At 42.5% G+C, this 18,648-nt stretch overlaps 1 protein-coding gene across 4 annotated transcripts in view; it reads left to right on the top strand.

The window, feature by feature from the left end:
* dst (dystonin) overlaps window positions 1–18,648 on the top strand; it is a 182,712-nt gene that overhangs the window by 85,340 nt on the left and 78,724 nt on the right. For 3 of the 4 annotated variants that reach the window (XR_010451380.1, XM_064933863.1, XM_064933861.1), the window contains 9 exons: window positions 225–403; window positions 631–769; window positions 958–1,151; window positions 1,263–1,509; window positions 1,599–1,706; window positions 1,792–1,890; window positions 16,461–16,589; window positions 17,642–17,730; window positions 17,874–17,982. Coding sequence is in view for 3 of the 4 variants with exons in the window: in XM_064933863.1 (XP_064789935.1) it covers window positions 225–403; window positions 631–769; window positions 958–1,151; window positions 1,263–1,509; window positions 1,599–1,706; window positions 1,792–1,890; window positions 16,461–16,589; window positions 17,642–17,730; window positions 17,874–17,982 (1,293 nt within the window). In the remaining variant the exon portion in view is untranslated. Of the gene's footprint in view, window positions 1–224; window positions 404–630; window positions 770–957; window positions 1,152–1,262; window positions 1,510–1,598; window positions 1,707–1,791; window positions 1,891–2,718; window positions 2,821–16,460; window positions 16,590–17,641; window positions 17,731–17,873; window positions 17,983–18,648 lie in introns of all 4 variants that reach the window. The other variant, XM_064933862.1, reaches the window with a different exon arrangement.

The following is an 18,648-nucleotide window of genomic DNA, read 5'->3' as shown; positions in this document are numbered from 1 at the left end:
TACACATCTATTCATCATATCTTTTCCAGACATGGGTCAAATACATCTGTGCTTGATTTACTTTTCCAGTTACAATGAGACCAACAGAATAATATCATATGTGAACTTCAAGACAAACCAAGTACACCTAAATTGTGAAGTGTTTAATGTACTGTACTGTATGTATTTGACCCAGGTTTGATCTGTTGATATTGACTTAACTCCTCCAAATTTGTCCCTTGCAGAAGAAGAAGGCAGAGCTGGATCAGCTAATGGAGGATCTGGAGACCATGAAGGAGAAGTGTGAGACATTCCTCAGACAGGCCACAGCCTCTCCCTCTGTCCCCGCCCTCTCCTCTGACCTCAACGTCCTCATCCAGAGCATGAGCCAGGTTTACTCCATGTCCTCCATCTACCTGGAGAAGTAAGTGGGCACAGACACTGTTATGGTCCTCCTCAGTGCAGGGCTAGAATATGCTCAGCACATTCAAAATCAACAAAGCATTTGCAATTTGTTTTATTATGGTCCCACTTTAAATGCAACTTTAATGTTTTCATGAAGCCTTCATAAACCCTTTACAAGGACTTCATAGATGCACTGCAAAATGTTGATATAGATAACGCTACACTGTCTCTATGGTGTCTCTGCAGGCTGAAGACGGTGAGCTTGGTGGTGAGGCACAGCCAGAATGCAGAGGCTCTAGTGAAATTCTTTGAGGCCAAACTTTCTGAGGAAGACGCTGTGAACTCTGACCTGAAGTCCATTGACACAGTCGTCAGCACACTCAAGGTAAGCTCCTTCAGTAGTCGTTTAACATTTAATATGGCAATATATCCTATTCAATCTTTTGGTTTTCTCTGTATGGTTGGCAAAATGATTGCTGGAGATAAATTCTTATTTTGTGGAACCCAGTCCTCGAGAGACACTATCATGCTATGATTGATGTTGAGCCATGTCTTTCCTCTACTTTATTTTAGCAATGGCGCTCAGAGATTGACGAACAGCGGGAGGTCTTCCATGACCTAGAGGATGGGCTGCAAAAGGCCCGTGGCATCAGTGACCACATGTTCAAGGCTCACAACGAGCGGGACTTTGACCTGGACTGGCACAAAGAGAAGGCTGACCAGCTGGGAGAGAGGTGGCACAATGTCCACACCCAAATTGACAGCAGGTTAGTGTTTTCAGGTCAACTCAAATGTTTAGGGATAGATTTGATTCCATACACCAGTAAAAAGTAGTGAGAAACACTTATTGTTCACTGTATGTGTGATATCTGCTTCAGACTTCGGGACCTAGAGGGCATCAGTAAATCTCTGAAGTACTACAAAGACTCCTACAGCAGTCTAAATGACTCGGTCAGAGAGATGGAGGCTGCTCAGCTCAAAACCCAGGAGAACCAGCCAGAGGACAGCAAGGCGCTTGCTGAGCTGCTTAACCAACAGAAGGTCCTTGTTGCAGAAATGGAACATAAGCAGAGCAGAATTGATGAATGCCAAAAGTACTCAGAGCAGTACTCATCTGGCGCTAAAGTAAGTTATCTCTGTAACAGTTTTGACCTGATATGATATGTCTGCATGAAGAGCACTTGAACACGTAATATTCCCTAATCTGTTGTCAGGATTATGAGCTACAGCTGATGACCTACAGAGCAATGGTTGACTCACAGCACAAGTCCCCGCTCAAGAGACGGAGGATGCAGAACTCAGCTGATGTCATCGTTCAGGAGGTTAGAATGGAACAGTAGTAAACTCGGTGCTGATTGTGTTGGGTGTGCTAAAGAAAGTGACCCTTGTTTTCTGCCCCCACCTCAGTTCATGGACCTCCGAACTCGCTACACGGCCGTAGTCACCTCCATGACGCAGTATGTAAAGTTTGCCAGTGAGACGTTGAAGAGAACAGAAGGCGAAGAGGTAGGGGATTGGTGAAATATTAGATTTACAATGCGCAAATCGCTGTGCATACTTTGAACTGCCTTTTTCCCCCCTCACATTATTGTGTTAAGAGGGTTTGCTCCCAGCCATATTGAATTAATAGGAACCTCACCTTTAAAGCCATAAATATGACGCTTCAACTCAAAGGGTTTATTTCTCTTCACTGCTGTGTGTCATTCATTCAGCGCTGATGAATGTAGATGTTTTGCTTTGTTTAAGACAAATCATGCGATATGGTGTCGTACGCAGCTGTAATGCTGATACAAAGAGCCATTCTTTTGTATCATTGCTGGTGGTGGTGACTTGTCTTTGGAGGAAGAAGCTGTCTCCTCTCTCTCATTGAATCTGAAACATTCTCTCATGGTGGCATTTCTGTGGGACAATTAACAACACTGCAACAATCCTTACTTTGGTAAGCATGTTAGAATAACCATACCATAAACACAACTTTCACTTTATTTCAATGTTAAAGGAAAACTCCACCCAAAGACCCATTTGACCCTATTTGTTTCATTAGTCCATTGTTGAATGTTTTTCATGTCAGCAATCAAGTTTTCAAGATATGTAACTTTCAAGATGTGTAACTTACAAAATACAAAAATGTTACACACTGCAACATGCATCATACAGGCCGTATTTCTGTATTTTGAAAGTTACATATCTTGAAAACTTGACTGCTGACATGCAAAACATTTTGGGACCATATCAACAATGGACTAATGAAAGAAATACAAAAACAGTGTTTTTGGGTGGAGTTTTCCTTTTAAGTATGAGTTAGTGCATGACTTGTTCTTTTTTGCATTGTAGAATAGGAAAGAATCAGAAAAGACAGAGTACATCACCTGGACAGAGAGCTGGGAGCTCCAAAAGGTAGCAGGGGAGGAGGTGATTGGACAGCTTCAGCAGCAGGTACAAGAACTGGAGACCTCATTGGCTGACAGAGCAACCCAGTTGACCAGTCTACAGAGAGAGGTAAAGACGCAAAAAAGTACCATAGAGGACCTTACCCTCCAGAAGTCTAAGGCCGAGAATGAGGCTCAGCAGTACTGGGCAGAACTAGACATGGTTGTGAAGGGCAAAGCAGCCATTGAGCAAGAGTTAAGTAATGCACGACAGCTGGTCCAGCAGTCAGAAGCCAAACGGTCTACTCTTGAGGAGAGTCTTCGTATGCTGAAGATGAACATCGAGGAGAGCACCCTGGCCCGGAAGAAATTGGAGGACCACTTGAAGAGGAAGAACAGCGACGTTCAGGATCTTGAGGAGCACAATCGCACACTGCAGAGGATGCAACATTCCTCTTCCACCAACAGCATCCAGACGATCCATGCAGAGGTGGAGGCAGACGTCCTGCAGCAGAAACAGGAGGAGCTGGCCATGGCGAGGAAAACAGCCGAGACCGAAATCAAGACGCTTAAGTCAGAGCTGAACACTGTGCTGGTGCATAAAAAGATAGCAGAGGAGAAAGCGCAACAATTCAAAGAGCTTTTGGACGATGCCAATACCAGGTTGAAGAAACTTCAGTTGGACATGGAATCGGATAGAAGCAGCATGAGACAAAAGTCAGAGGAGCTCAGACAGGAATCTTCAGAGCTGAGAAAATCAATCCATGTCTTTCAAGAGCAAATCAAATCTCTCCAGAGGGATAAGTCTTTATTGGAACAGAAAACTATTTTCCACATGACAGAAGTTGAAGGCCTGAAAAAACAGTTAAAGCTCAACCAAGGAAAACTGCTCCAGAGGAACTCCAGGGAACAGGAGTGTAGTCACAAGATGCAATGTTTAGAGGAAGAGCTGGCCTCCAAACAGGCTGAGGCAGACCAGTTGATGTTCAAGATCAATGAACTGACGAGAATGAATGTGTCATTAGACAATGAGGTCATAAGTCTTAAGGTCAGTGTGGAGTCATTACAACGAGAAAAATCATTCTCTGAACAAATGGTAAAATCATTGAAAAGTGAGAGTGAGAACTGGAAACAACAGCTTCAAAAAACCAAGGAAGAATCCAACATAAAGACAAGATCTGAACAGGATGTACAACTCAAATCTAAAAACCTGGAAGCAGAACTTCAGAAAAGTGGAATGGTGGTTGTGCAACTGCAGAAAAAAGTAGATGAGCTTAAGAAGGTCAACATGGAGATGGAAGTCAACATGCAGAAGATGAGAGCTCAACTCGAGAAGATCACCATGGAAACTGAAATCAAAGACCAGCAAATCAACATATTAAAGTCTCAGGTGGATGGCACCAAATCTCAGGTGAAAGTCATTGAGGAGGAGCTGCTGAAGAAATCTCAGATGTCCCATGAGCTTCAGATCAAACTGAGGGACTACAATGAGGAGGTGAAGAGAACAGCTGAACTCCAGCAGAAAAATAAAGCTATCAGCTTGAACCTCAACAACTATGAGAAGGAAATCATGAATCTGAAGTCTGAGCTTAGCTCTGTTGGCACTGAGAGGAATTTGGCCAATAAGACAGTCCAAGAGCAAAAGGGTGAAGTGAATGATCTGAACATCAAACTGAAGAAGGCAATGGGAGAGCTGCAGAATGAGTCAAATGAGGGCCAGAGGTATCTGGCTAAAGTAAAGGCATTGGAGGGGGAGCTTTTGCAATGCAAGCAGAGTATGAAAGGAATCACTGGAAGTTCTGAAATAATGACAGCAAATATGAAGCAGGAAATAATTGCCCTTCAAAGAGACAAGACAATGGCTGACCATAAACTGGTTACCTTGAAAGCAGAACTCGAGGAAATGAGGTCTGCCCTGAGAAGCACAAAAGATGAATTAAGTAAAATAACCCAGGAAGGAAAAATCAGCCAGTCTAAAGTCTTAGAATTTGAGGCAGATCTTCAGAAGAGTAGATTGACAATAAAAGAAATTACTGCCAGCTCTGACAAATCCTCATCAAGTTTCAAACAGGAAATCATTGTCCTTCAGAGGGAGAGAAGCGCAGCCCAAGAGAGAACCATTTTGTTGGGGTCTGATCTCACCATGCTCAAGGGAAAGCTGGAACAAGCCCAAAAGGAGGTCAAACAAAAGCAAACAGAAAGTTCAGCCCTGCAGCTGCGGTCGCAGATGCTGGAAGACCAACTTGAGAACTGTAAGCGGATGGTGGAGGAAATGACAGTGAATATGAAGCACGAAACTAGTGCCCTTCAAAAGGACAAGACAATGGCTCACCAAAAACTGGTTACCTTGGAAGCAGAACTTGAAAATATGAGTTCTGCCCTGAGAAGAACAAAAGATGAATTAATTCAAGTGACCCAGGAAGTGAAAATCAGCCAGTCTAAAGTCGAAGCGTTTGAGGCAGATCTTCAGAAGAGTAGGTTGATAATGAAAGAAATCACTGCCAGCTCTGACAAATCCTCATCAACTTTCAAACAGGAAATCACTGTTCTTCAGAGGGAGAGAGGCGCAGCCCAAGAGAAAATCCTTTCGTTGGAATTTGACCTCACCATGCTCAAGGCAAAGTTTGAACAATCCCAAGAGGAGGTCAAGCGAAAGGAAACGGAAAGTTCAGCCCTGCTGCTGAAGTCTCAGAAGCTGGAAGACCAACTTAAGAACTGCAAGAGGATGCTGGAGGAAATTGCAGTGAATATGAAGCAGGAAACTAGTGCCCTTCAAAAGGAAAAGACAATAGCGGACCAGAAAGTGGTTACCTTGGAAGCAGAACTTGAGGAGTTGAATTCTGCCCTGAGAAGAACAAAATATGAATTAATGAATGTGACCCAGGAAGGGAAAATCAGCCAGTCTAAAGTCAAAAAGTTTGAGGCAGATCTTCAGAAGAGTATGCTGACAATAAAAGAAATCACCGCCAGCTCTGACAAATCCTCTTCAAGTTTCAAACAGGAAATCACTGTCCTTCAGAGGGAGAGAAGTGCAGCCCAAGAGAAAACCCTTTCGTTGGTGTCTGATCTCACCATGCTCAAGGGAAAGCTGGAAGAAGCCCAACAGGAGAGTAAGCAAAAGCAAACGGAAAGTTCAGCTCTGCTGCTCAAGTCCCAGAAACTGGAAGACCAGCTTGAGAACTGTCAGCATATGCTGGAGGAAAATACAGTCAATATGAAGCAGGAAACTAGTGCCCTTCAAAAGGACAAGGCAATGGCTGACCAAAAACGGGTTACCTTGGAAGCAGAACTCGAGGAGAGGAATTCTGCCCTGAGAAGAACGAAAGATGAATTAATTAAAGTGACCCAGGAAGGGAAAATCAGCCTGTCCAAAGTCAAAAAGTTTGAGGCAGATCTTCAGAAGAGTATGCTGACAATAAAAGAAATCACAGCCAGCTCTGACAAATCCTCTTCAAGTTTCAAACAGGAAATCAATGTTTTTCAGAGGGAGAGAAGCGCAGCCCAAGAGAAAACCCTTTCGTTGGTGTCTGATCTCACCATGCTCCAGGGAAAACTGGAACAAGCCCAAAAGGAGATAAAGCGAAAGCAAACGGAAAGTTCAGCACTCCAGCTGAGGTCCCAGAAGCTAGAGGACGAACTTGAGAACTGTAAGCAGATGCTGGAGGAAAAGACAGTGAATATGAAGCAGGAAACTAGTTCCCTTCAAAAGGACAAGGCAATGGCTCACCAAAAACTGGTTACCTTCGAAGCAGAACTTGAGGAGAGCAATTCTGCTCTGAGAAGAACAAAAGATGAATTAATTAAAGTGACCCAGGAAGGGAAAATCAACCTGTCTACAATCAAAAGGTTTGAAGCAGACCTTCAGAAGAGTATGATGAAAATGAAAGAAATCACCGCCAGCTCTGACAAATCCTCGTCAACTTTCAAACAGGAAATCACTGTCCTTCAGAGGGAGAGAAGCGCAGCCCAAGAGAAAACCCTTTCATTGGTGTCTGACCTCACCATGCTGAAAGGAAAGCTGGAAGAAGCCGAAGAGGAGGTCAAGCGAAAGCAAATGGAAAGTTCAGCACTCCAGCTGAGGTCCCAGAAGCTGGAAGATCAACTTGAGAAGTGTCAGCGGATGCTGGAGGAAAAGACAGTGAATGTGAAGCAGGAAACAAGTTCCCTTCAAAAGGACAAGACAATGGCTCACCAAAAACTGGTTTCTTTGGGAGCAGAACTTAATGAGATGAGTTCTGCCCTGAGAAGAACAAAAGATGAATTAATTAAAGTGACCCAGGAAGGGAAAATCAGCCAGTCTAAAGTCAAAGAGTTCGAGGCAGATCTTCAGAAGAGTAGGTTGAAAATTAAAGAAATCACTGCCAGCTCTGACAAATCCTCATCAAGTTTCAAACAGGAAATCAATGTTCTTCAGAGGGAGAGAAGCGCAGCCCAAGAGAAAATAATTTCATTGGCATCTGACCTCACCATGCTCAAGGGAAAGCTGGAAGAAGCTGAAGAGGAGGTAAAGCGAAAGCATACGGAAAGTTCAGCACTCCAGCTGAAGTCCCAGAAGCTGGAAGATCAACTTGAGAAATGTCAGCGGATGCTGGAGGAAAAGACAGTGAATATGAAGCTGGAAACTAGTGCCCTTCAAAAGGACAAGACAATGGCTCACCAAAAACTGGTTTCTTTGGGAGCAGAACTCAAGGAGATGAGTTCTGCCCTGAGAAGAACAAAAGATGAATTAATTAAAGTGACCGAAGAAGGAAAAATTAGCCAGTCTAAAGTCAAAGATTTTGAGGCAGATCTTCAGAAGAGTAGGTTGAAAATTAAAGAAATCACTGCCAGCTCTGACAAATCCTCATCAACTTTCAAACAGGAAATCATTGTCCTTCAGAGGGAGAGAAGTGCAGCCCAAGAGAAATACCTTTCGTTGGTGTCTGATCTCACCATGCTCAAGGGAAAGCTGGAAGAAGCCCAACAGGAGAGCAAGCAAAAGCAAATAGAAAGTTCAGCCCTGCTGCTGAAGTCCCAGACACTGGAAGACCAACTTGAGAACTCTCAGAGGATGCTGGAGGAAAAGACAGTGAATATGAAGCTGGAAACTAGTGCCCTTCAACAGGACAAGACAATGGCTCACCAAAAACTGGTTTCTTTGGGAGTAGAACTCAAGGAGATGAGTTCTGCCCTGAGAAGAACAAAAGATGAATTAATTAAAGTGACCCAGGAAGGGAAAATCAGCCAGTCTAAAGTCAAAGAGTTCGAGGCAGATCTTCAGAGGAGTAGGTTGAAAATTAAAGAAATCACAGCCAGCTCTGACAAATCCTCATCAACTTTCAAACAGGAAATCATTGTCCTTCAGAGGGAGAGAAGTGCAGCCCAAGAGAAATACCTTTCGTTGGTGTCTGATCTCACCATGCTCAAGGGAAAGCTGGAAGAAGCCCAACAGGAGAGCAAGCAAAAGCAAATGGAAAGTTCAGCCCTGCTGCTGAAGTCCCAGACACTGGAAGACCAACTTGAGAACTCTCAGAGGATGCTGGAGGAAAAGACAGTGAATATGAAGCTGGGAACTAGTGCCCTTCAACAGGACAAGACAATGGCTCACCAAAAACTGGTTTCTTTGGGAGTAGAACTCAAGGAGATGAGTTCTGCCCTGAGAAGAACAAAAGATGAATTAATTAAAGTGACCCAGGAAGGGAAATTCAGCCAGTCTAAAGTCAAAGATTTTGAGGCAGATCTTCAGAAGAGTAGGTTGAAAATTAAAGAAATCACTGCCAGCTCTGAAAAATCCTCATTAACTTTCAAACAGGAAATCATTGTCCTTCAGAGGGAGAGAAGCGCAGCCCAAGAGAAAACCCTTTCGTTGGTGTCTGACCTCACCATGCTCAAGGGAAAGCTGGAAGAAGCCCAACAAGAGAGCAAGCAAAAGCAAACTGAAAGTTCAAACCTGCTGCTGAAGTCCCAGAAACTGGAAGACCAACTTGAGAAGTGTCAGCAGATGCTGGAGGAAAAGACAGTGAATATGAAGCTGGAAACTAGTGCCCTTCAACAGGACAAGACAATGGCTCACCAAAAACTGGTTACTTTGGGAGTAGAACTCAAGGAGATGAGTTCTGCCCTGAGAAGAACAAAAGATGAATTAATTAAAGTGACCCAGGAAGGGAAAATCAGCCAGTCTAAAGTCAAAGAGTTCGAGGCAGATCTTCAGAAGAGTAGGTTGAAAATTAAAGAAATCACAGCCAGCTCTGACAAATCCTCATCAACTTTCAAACAGGAAATCATTGTCCTTCAGAGGGAGAGAAGTGCAGCCCAAGAGAAATACCTTTCGTTGGTGTCTGATCTCACCATGCTCAAGGGAAAGCTGGAAGAAGCCCAACAGGAGAGCAAGCAAAAGCAAATGGAAAGTTCAGCCCTGCTGCTGAAGTCCCAGACACTGGAAGACCAACTTGAGAACTCTCAGAGGATGCTGGAGGAAAAGACAGTGAATATGAAGCTGGAAACTAGTGCCCTTCAACAGGACAAGACAATGGCTCACCAAAAACTGGTTTCTTTGGGAGTAGAACTCAAGGAGATGAGTTCTGCCCTGAGAAGAACAAAAGATGAATTAATTAAAGTGACCCAGGAAGGGAAAATCAGCCAGTCTAAAGTCAAAGATTGTGAGGCAGATCTTCAGAAGAGTAGGTTGAAAATTAAAGAAATCACTGCCAGCTCTGAAAAATCCTCATTAACTTTCAAACAGGAAATCGTTGTCCTTCAGAGGGAGAGAAGCGCAGCCCAAGAGAAAACCCTTTCGTTGGTGTCTGACCTCACCATGCTCAAGGGAAAGCTGGAAGAAGCCCAACAGGAGAGCAAGCAAAAGCAAACTGAAAGTTCAAACCTGCTGCTGAAGTCCCAGAAACTGGAAGACCAACTTGAGAAGTGTCAGCAGATGCTGGAGGAAAAGACAGTGAATATGAAGCTGGAAACTAGTGCCCTTCAACAGGACAAGACAATGGCTCACCAAAAACTCGTTACCTTGGGAGTAGAACTCAAGGAGATGAGTTCTGCCCTGAGAAGAACAAAAGATGAATTAATTAAAGTGACCCAGGAAGGGAAAATCAGCCAGTCTAAAGTCAAAGAGTTTGAGGCAGATCTTCAGAAGAGTAGGTTGAAAATTAAAGAAATCACTGCCAGCTCTGACAAATCCTCATCAACTTTCAAACAGGAAATCATTGTCCTTCAGAGGGAGAGAAGTGCAGCCCAAGAGAAATACCTTTCGTTGGTGTCTGATCTCACCATGCTCAAGGGAAAGCTGGAAGAAGCCCAACAGGAGAGCAAGCAAAAGCAAATAGAAAGTTCAGCCCTGCTGCTGAAGTCCCAGACACTGGAAGACCAACTTGAGAACTCTCAGAGGATGCTGGAGGAAAAGACAGTGAATATGAAGCTGGAAACTAGTGCCCTTCAACAGGACAAGACAATGGCTCACCAAAAACTGGTTCCTTTGGGAGTAGAACTCAAGGAGATGAGTTCTGCCCTGAGAAGAACAAAAGATGAATTAATTAAAGTGACCCAGGAAGGGAAAATCAGCCAGTCTAAAGTCAAAGAGTTCGAGGCAGATCTTCAGAAGAGTAGGTTGAAAATGAAAGAAATCACTGCCAGCTCTGACAAATCCTCATCAACTTTCAAACAGGAAATCAATGTCCTTCAGAGGGAGAGAAGTGCAGCCCAAGAGAAATACCTTTCATTGGTGTCTGATCTCACCATGCTCAAGGGAAAGCTGGAAGAAGCCCAACAGGAGAGCAAGCAAAAGCAAACTGAAAGTTCAAACCTGCTGCTGAAGTCCCAGAAACTGGAAGACCAACTTGAGAAGTGTCAGCAGATGCTGGAGGAAAAGACAGTGAATATGAAGCTGGAAACTAGTGCCCTTCAACAGGACAAGACAATGGCCCACCAAAAACTGGTTTCTCTGGGAGCAGAACTCAAGGAGATGAGTTCTGCCCTGAGAAGAACAAAAGATGAATTAATTAAAGTGACCCAGGAAGAGAAATTCAGCCAGTCTAAAGTCAAAGATTTTGAGGCAGATCTTCAGAAGAGTAGGTTGAAAATTAAAGAAATCACTGCCAGCTCTGAAAAATCCTCATTAACTTTCAAACAGGAAATCATTGTCCTTCAGAGGGAGAGAAGCGCAGCCCAAGAGAAAACCCTTTCGTTGGTGTCTGACCTCACCATGCTCAAGGGAAAGCTGGAAGAAGCCCAACAGGAGAGCAAGCAAAAGCAAACTGAAAGTTCAAACCTGCTGCTGAAGTCCCAGAAACTGGAAGACCAACTTGAGAAGTGTCAGCAGATGCTGGAGGAAAAGACAGTGAATATGAAGCTGGAAACTAGTGCCCTTCAACAGGACAAGACAATGGCCCACCAAAAACTGGTTTCTTTGGGAGCAGAACTCAAGGAGATGAGTTCTGCCCTGAGAAGAACAAAAGATGAATTAATTAAAGTGACCCAGGAAGGGAAATTCAGCCAGTCTAAAGTCAAAGAGATTGAGGCAGATCTTCAGAAGAGTAAGTTGAAAATTAAAGAAATCACTGCTAGCTCTGACAAATCCTCATCAAGTTTCAAACAGGAAATCACTGTCCTTCAGAGGGAGAGAAGCGCAGCCCAAGAGAAAACCCTTTTGTTGGTGTCTGATCTCACCATGCTCAAGGGAAAGCTAGATCAAGCCCAAAAGGAGGTCAAGCAAAAGCAAACGGAAAGTTTAGCACTGCAGCTGAGGTCGCAGATGCTGGAAGACCAACTTGAGAAATGTAAGCAGATGCTGGAGGATAATACTCTGAATGTGAAGCAGGAAACTAGTGCCCTTCCAAAGCACCAGACAGTAGCTGACCAAAAACTGGTTACCTTGGAAGCAGAACTCGAAGAAAGGAGTTCTGCCCTGAGAAGAACAAAAGATGAATTAATTAAAGTGACCCAGGAACGGAAAACCAGCCAGTCTAAAGTCAAAGAGTTTGAGGCAGATCTTCAGAAGAGTAGGTTGAAAATTAAAGAAATCACTGCCAGCTCTGACAAATCCTCATCAAGTTTCAAACAGGAAATCAACGTCCTTCAGAGGGAGAGATGTATTGCCCAAGAGAAAATCCTTTCGTTGGCATCTGACCTCACCATGCTCAAGGGAAAGCTGGAAGAAGCCGAAGAGGAGGTAAAGCGAAAGCAAACGGAAAGTTCTGCCCTGCAGCTGAAGTCTCAGAAGCTGGAAGACCAACTTTTGAACTGTCAGCGGATGCTGGAGGAAAAGACAGTGAATATAAAGCAGGAAACTAATGCCCTTCAAAAGGACAAGATAATTTCTCACCAAAAATGGGTTACTTTGGAAGCAGAACTCGTGGAGATGAGTTCTGCCCTGAGAAGAACAAAAGATGAATTAATTAAAGTGACCCAGGAAGGGAAAATCAGCCAGTCTAAAGTCAAAGAGTTTGAGGCAGATCTTCAGAAGAGTAGATTGAAAATGAAAGAAATCACTGCCAGCTCTGACAAATCCTCATCAAGTTTCAAACAGGAAATTAATGTCCTTCAGAGGGAGAGAAGTATAGCCAAAGAGAAAACCCTTTCGTTGGCATCTGACCTCACCATTCTGAAGGGAAAGCTGGAAGAAGCCCAAAAGGAGGTCAAGCGAAAACATACAGAAAGTTCAGCCCTTCTGCTGAAGTCCCAGAAGCTGGAAGACCAACTTGTGAACTGTAAGGGGATGCTGGAGGACTTGAAAAGCAAACTTGAACTGCAAAAACAGGGATATGAGAGACAGCTGCAGTTAGTACAGGTGGAAACGAGTCAAATGCATGCATTACAGGAGTCTCATATCAAACTGGAATTGGAGCAGAAACCCAGAGAACATTCACACAGTACAGAATTAGCAGAGAATAACACCAAGTTTTTCCAGCAAGAAATTACACAGTTGAAAACATTAAATGAGAGCACTTTAAAGTTAAAGCAGGATGATCTACAACAAATAAATGAGCTACGTATTAAAATGGATCAAGTGAAAAATGAGAGAACTACTATTAGCCATGACCTGATGAAAGCAAAATCTCAAATTGCTCAGTTAGAAACAGAGAAAATGCAACTTAACTCTAGCATTACTCAGCTGGAAAACATTCATAAGGAAAACTCAAAAGAGGTCACAAAGCTCAAACACATGTTGACAGACAGTGAGCAGAAACTAAGAGTAAAGGAAAAGGAAGCAAGATCCCTCAATGAGCAGGTTGTTTCCTATGGTAAGGAAGTCAGAGGTCTTCAAGAAAAAGTCTTGAAGCTGGAGGTCACGATTAAGACTGAACATAGGACTGTAAAGGAAGTGGAGACTACAAGTCATACCAAAACATTCAATGAGAGCACTTTGAAATTAAAGCAGGAAGCTCAACAAGAACTAGACAAGGTTTGTATTAAAATGGAACAAGTGCAAAATGAGAGAACCACTATTAGCCATGACCTGCTGAAAGCAAAATCTCAAATTGCTCAATTAGATAGAGAGAAAATGCAACTTAACTCTAGCATTACTCAGCTGCAAAACATTCATAAGGAAAATTCAAAAGAGATCACAAAGCTCAAACAAATATTGACAGACAGTGAGCAGAAACTAGGAATAAAGGAAAAGGAAGCAAGATCCCTCAACGAGCAGGTTGTTTCCTATGCTAAGGAGGTCAGAGGTCTTCAGGAAAAGGTCTTGAAGCTGGAGGTCACGATTAAGACTGAACGTAGGACTCTGAAGGAAGTGGAGACTACAAGTCATACCAATCATAAGTGTGACAAAGGCAATGAGGTTACCAAACTGAAGACTGAGCTTTTGTTAACACAGAAAATGGTGTCATCATATGAAGAGGCAAACCGCAATCTGGAGGAGGAGCTTAAAAGCTTAAAAATAAAAGTGTCCTCAGAGGTATATGTCCATGACTATTATATATATATTTTTTTACATTCATCAAAAACGTGCATAGTATTTGTAGAAAATAAACAAGACACAATTGAAATGCTTATTTGTATGACAAATTAATAATAATAATGATATTTCATTTGTTGAGCTCATTTCCTTCACTCAATAAGCAAGGATAAATGATCTCAAGGTATTTTCTACATGTAATGATTATTCACATCTTATGCCAACAGATAGCAACAGCGGAGAAAGACAAAGTACTGGAAAAACTGCAAAGAGTGAAGAGAGGCGAAATGGAAATAGTCAGCAATCAAAGCAGTTTACAGAATCAAACAATTTCGAAAACAAATGATTCTACTGTGCAGACTACAACAGTCCAGCAAAAACAGTCTCAGAATTTGATTGCTAAGAACCAAAGTCAAAAAACGGAAGTGATGGCAATAACAAAAAAGTTAGTGTCTCTGGATGGTCAGGCAGGGAAAAGTCCAAGTGTTATAAGCACCACTAACACAAGCTCATATAATGTCAAAGACATGTCATCCAAAGCATCTCATTTAGTCTCTATGTCAAAAGACAGTAGTTTGAAGCAGAGTGAGACAACAACCCTTCCTTTTTCCCCAAAGCTCCAAGGACACAGAGGCAGTATCAGTATCAGGAAGTTGATCAAAACCAAGTTGTTGGATAGAGAAATCTTGCAGAAATTAGAAACTGGCCTTGTCACATTAGAAGAAGTCCAAGCATCACTCGTTCAGTTCATCAGCAAACCCACTGCTATTGCCGGAATCTACTTGGAGTCAAGCAAGAAAAAGATATCCTTCTTGGAGGCTGCAGAGAAAGGCCTTTTATCTAAGACATATGCTATTGAGTATATGGAGGCACAGGCTGCAACTGGCTGTGTTATAGATCCTTTAACTGGACAAACCCTCTCGGTTCAAGCTGCTCTGGAGAACGGTATTGTTGGGTTAGATCTGAAAGACAAACTGATGGATGCTGAAAAAGCAGCCACTGGTTATGTCCATGGCAGTAAAACATTGTCTGTATTTCAGGCCATGGAGGAAAGGATTGTTGACAGGCTCAAAGGAAAGAAGATCATTGAGGCCCAGATAGCCACTGGAGGATTAGTTCACCCAGTGATTGGTGTTAGGGTGCCCCTTAACATGGCTGTTGATCAGGGTCTCTTGAACAAAGCTACCTTACAGAGTCTGTACGACCCAGTCAGCAACCCCAAAGGCTTCCACAAACCTGATTCAGGACAGAAGGCCTACTACTGTGAACTACTGAAAACTTGTTTGTATGACACAGATGGTGGTGTCTATCTCCTGCCTTTTGGTGAGAAGGATCTCTCCAGTTTCTCCTTCTCCAGTTGTCACAGAGTATCAGTCATCAACAGTGCTTCTGGTATGGAAATGTCCACATACCAAGCCTTTAAGGGCAACCACATCGATAAGTTGACCTACCTGTTTCTGTCTCAGCAGGACAGTGAATGGCAGGAAAAGTCCACTGTCGATGTCAACGAAAGCCCTTTACACGTCATCACAGATCTCAAAAGTGGACGGCAGCTTTGCATCGAAACTGCCTTAGATCTGAAGTTCCTTGAAATGACAGAACTGGTAAGTTATCGGAGTGGGCTCATCAGCGTCTACGAGCTGGCGGACCTTATCCTTTCAAGAATGGTAGTTGTTCCGGACGCCAACAGCCCATTGGCTGGTCTGTGGGATGTCACTCAAAAGAGAAGGGTAACCATTCTCCAGGGACATCAGCAGAGCCTTATCGATAGACTCACTGCACTGAGGCTGCTGGAGGCCCAGGCTTGCACCGGGGGCATCTGTGACCCTGCTTCTGGGGAGAAAGCCACAGTCACCGAAGCTCTGCGTAGAGGTCTCCTAGATGAAACGTTTGCCCGCCAGCTCCAACAGTGCGAGCAAGCCTACTATGGCATCATCCATCCCCAGACAGCAAAGACCTTGAGTGTAGCTCAGGCCATTCAGGAGAACCTGTTCCCCAAAGACGTGGGCCTTCGATGCCTGGAATTCCAGCTCCTGACTGGAGGACTGATCAACCCAGAGACTCATGATAGAATCTCACTGGATGAGGCTGTTCAGAGTTTCCTGGTTGACAAAGCCACTGCCTCATTCCTGAAAGATGAGAAGTCTTCCCCAAAAAGCCTCACCTGCCCAAAGACGAAGAGGAAAATCTCATTCATGGAGGCCCTGGAAAAGGGTGTTTATGACGGCCACACTGGGCTCAGGCTACTGGAGACGACAAAGGTTCTTGGTGTTGGGGCTAAGTCGTCTTTCCAATATTTATGGACCTATCGTCACATTTGAGTGACCAGTATTTGGTTCTCCATGGCTTGTAAATAGGGAAAACAGAATATTTGATTGACACAACAAAGGCTGACTCAATCAAGTTCTTGGACTGAAATGTTCTACACTTAAAATAAGAAATAATTCATTACGTGTGAATTTGATTTGACTTGGAATTATATGAATGTTAATTAAATTATGAATATGGAGTTCATTAAATCAGGGATGAATTATGCTTTTAGCATGATGTGTAAAGTCAATGATAAACAATTACAGTTTTTTTATCGCCAACTGTCATAACATGTAAACATCATGATCCACATGGCAATAAACTTCATAAATCAAACACTGATTTGTATGTTGCAAGCTTAAACTGTTCATTGTCCAAATAGAGGTCAGAAATATGGCTGGGGGTCTACTTAGAGGTTTATCTGTTGTTGAATGTCTGCGTAACCCCATTTCCTGATTTCAAAACTCTGATCCTAACCGCCTTTTTGAAATTCTTTCCTCAAATCCTAGAGATCTATTGATGAGGAGAAGAAAGAGCATGGTGATAAAGTTAGCAAGCTGTTAGGTTGGATGTCCAGTGTGAAACCTGGCCAGAGCAAAGATGGTAAAGCCAGCACAGAGGCCTCTAGAAAGCCCCAGGTAAATACTGTGTGCAAACATGCATTTACTGTCACTTTACGGTTTCATTTCCTGTATATTTGTTGTTTGCATATTGTCATTGTATACAGTATATCATTACGCCCACATTTATGTGTGTATAACCTGTCATGCAAAAATTGCATTTTATATACTGATGGTCGTGCTCAATTTCAAGAATATGCAATAAAGTCAAAAAGTCGCACAACCTTTCACTGTTACTGTATATGCATCGTTCTAATAAAGACAATGCTTTTGATACTCTCTAATTCTTTCTTTACCCTATTACAAATATGTGATATAAGTTTGGGTCAATCCCTTACATCTGAATATGAGCATAAAATGATTTCCCCCAAGTTTGAATCATTAGCCCATGGTCTCTGTCGTCCTTGTGACTCCTCAGGGCTTTTGTAATTATACCCATAACTCACGATATAAACAAAGATGACACAGTTACATAAGCATTCTAGTATTTGAATATAACTTGATTATAAATACCCCCTACTCCTTGAGCATGTTATTCTCTTTAAAATACAAGGGCCGAACATTTTGACCATGAACACTTTTTATATGGATTAAAATGAAAAGCCATTTTTCTGCATACAATTATTAAATGGGCTTGACATTGAAAATCATTACATTGTGGATGCACAGTTTCTCTTAGAAAATTATCTTTTGATCAGGGTGAGTTTTTCATGAACATTTGACCAGTGAGGAAAATGTATGTGCCCCAGTCTAACTTGCTTTGACCTGGTTTCTCCTGGATAGGTTCACGTAGTCAGGAAAAACTCTAGGCACTAGTTATTTTAAGTGATTACTATATGATAAGAAAAGAAAAAACAAACCAAATAAATATTTCTGTGCAAATCAAATGAATGAAAATCAGGAACTGGATATCTGAGTTTAAAGTATAGCACAAACCCAAACCTGACGTTTTGTGAAAAGTCAGTGTATATTATTGTGACAAATACGATGCAACAAAGTGGCATATCGAGTGATCAGAATAAACAGTAAGATGTATATACATGTATAAGGTATACCCATTGTTATTTCAGGTTTCAATGGAAGAAATGGTAACAAAGAAGGAGAAAATTGCAGAAGCACTGAGGACTACACAGCTGATGCTAACTAAACACAGTGACAAGTGAGTTGAATTATCATAACATATATCAGTAAGGTTTTTAAAGCGGACTTTTGTTCGTCTCTCTGCACCTTAAATTATTTAAATTATTTAATGATATGATTATGATAAGAGAACTAAAATGCCTCTGATGTCCTGAGTTGCAGAATGACTGAGGATGAGAAGCAGGAAGCCAAGGAGCAGCTGAAATCCCTCCACCAGGCCTACAGTGATCTCTCCCAGCAGTGTTCTGATCAGACACCATCTACCGAGCAGGTTAGATACTGGACTTAATCTCTGAACCACTGGATGGGAGTTTACAGTGTGGTGTGAGAAATTATGCAGAAGTGCCACCTACTGTTCAACTGCATGACTAACCCTTTTTCCCATAATGGACTCTGGCATGGTGTGATAGGTTTTCTCTTGTGCCACATTGTCATCTTAAAAACACTATGTTGACTTGTAAGGGAAAGTAGGTTTCTCAAGAGAAGGGAAAGTAGGTTTTTCTTGAAAACCCAGTGAAACTGAGTATGCTATAAACATGCTTCTATTTCTAGGAGCATATGAGTGTTTCATGTCACCCAGCCTCATTCTGACTTTTCACAGACATCATTGAAACCAAGCTTTGGTGATCTCCTTTTCATTCTTACAGGTGGTCACCAACAACCAAATATAACAGCCTTGTTGTGTTGTGTCTAACTTGCTCTCTTGTTTTGCAAGATACTGAATATTCTGTCCCCAGATGCATGCCAGCCTTTAGTGTGTCTACTTCTTCTTGCTGTTGAATCATGCTGACACAGCCTTGCACTTTTGCATATGAACTGTTAACATTCACATGCTTGTCTGAGGGGTGAGTAAATGTTTCACCTTGCTTTAGAAGACAGTATAAATTATGACAATTTGTCAATAATAAATCAACTATATGATTTTTATCATAACATT

Source organism: Oncorhynchus masou, chromosome 24 (genome assembly GCF_036934945.1).
Source record: "Oncorhynchus masou masou isolate Uvic2021 chromosome 24, UVic_Omas_1.1, whole genome shotgun sequence".
NCBI lineage: Eukaryota > Metazoa > Chordata > Actinopteri > Salmoniformes > Salmonidae > Oncorhynchus > Oncorhynchus masou.
The sequence above is the reverse complement of the archived record's forward strand: the minus strand, read 5'-3'. Positions and strand labels throughout refer to the sequence as shown.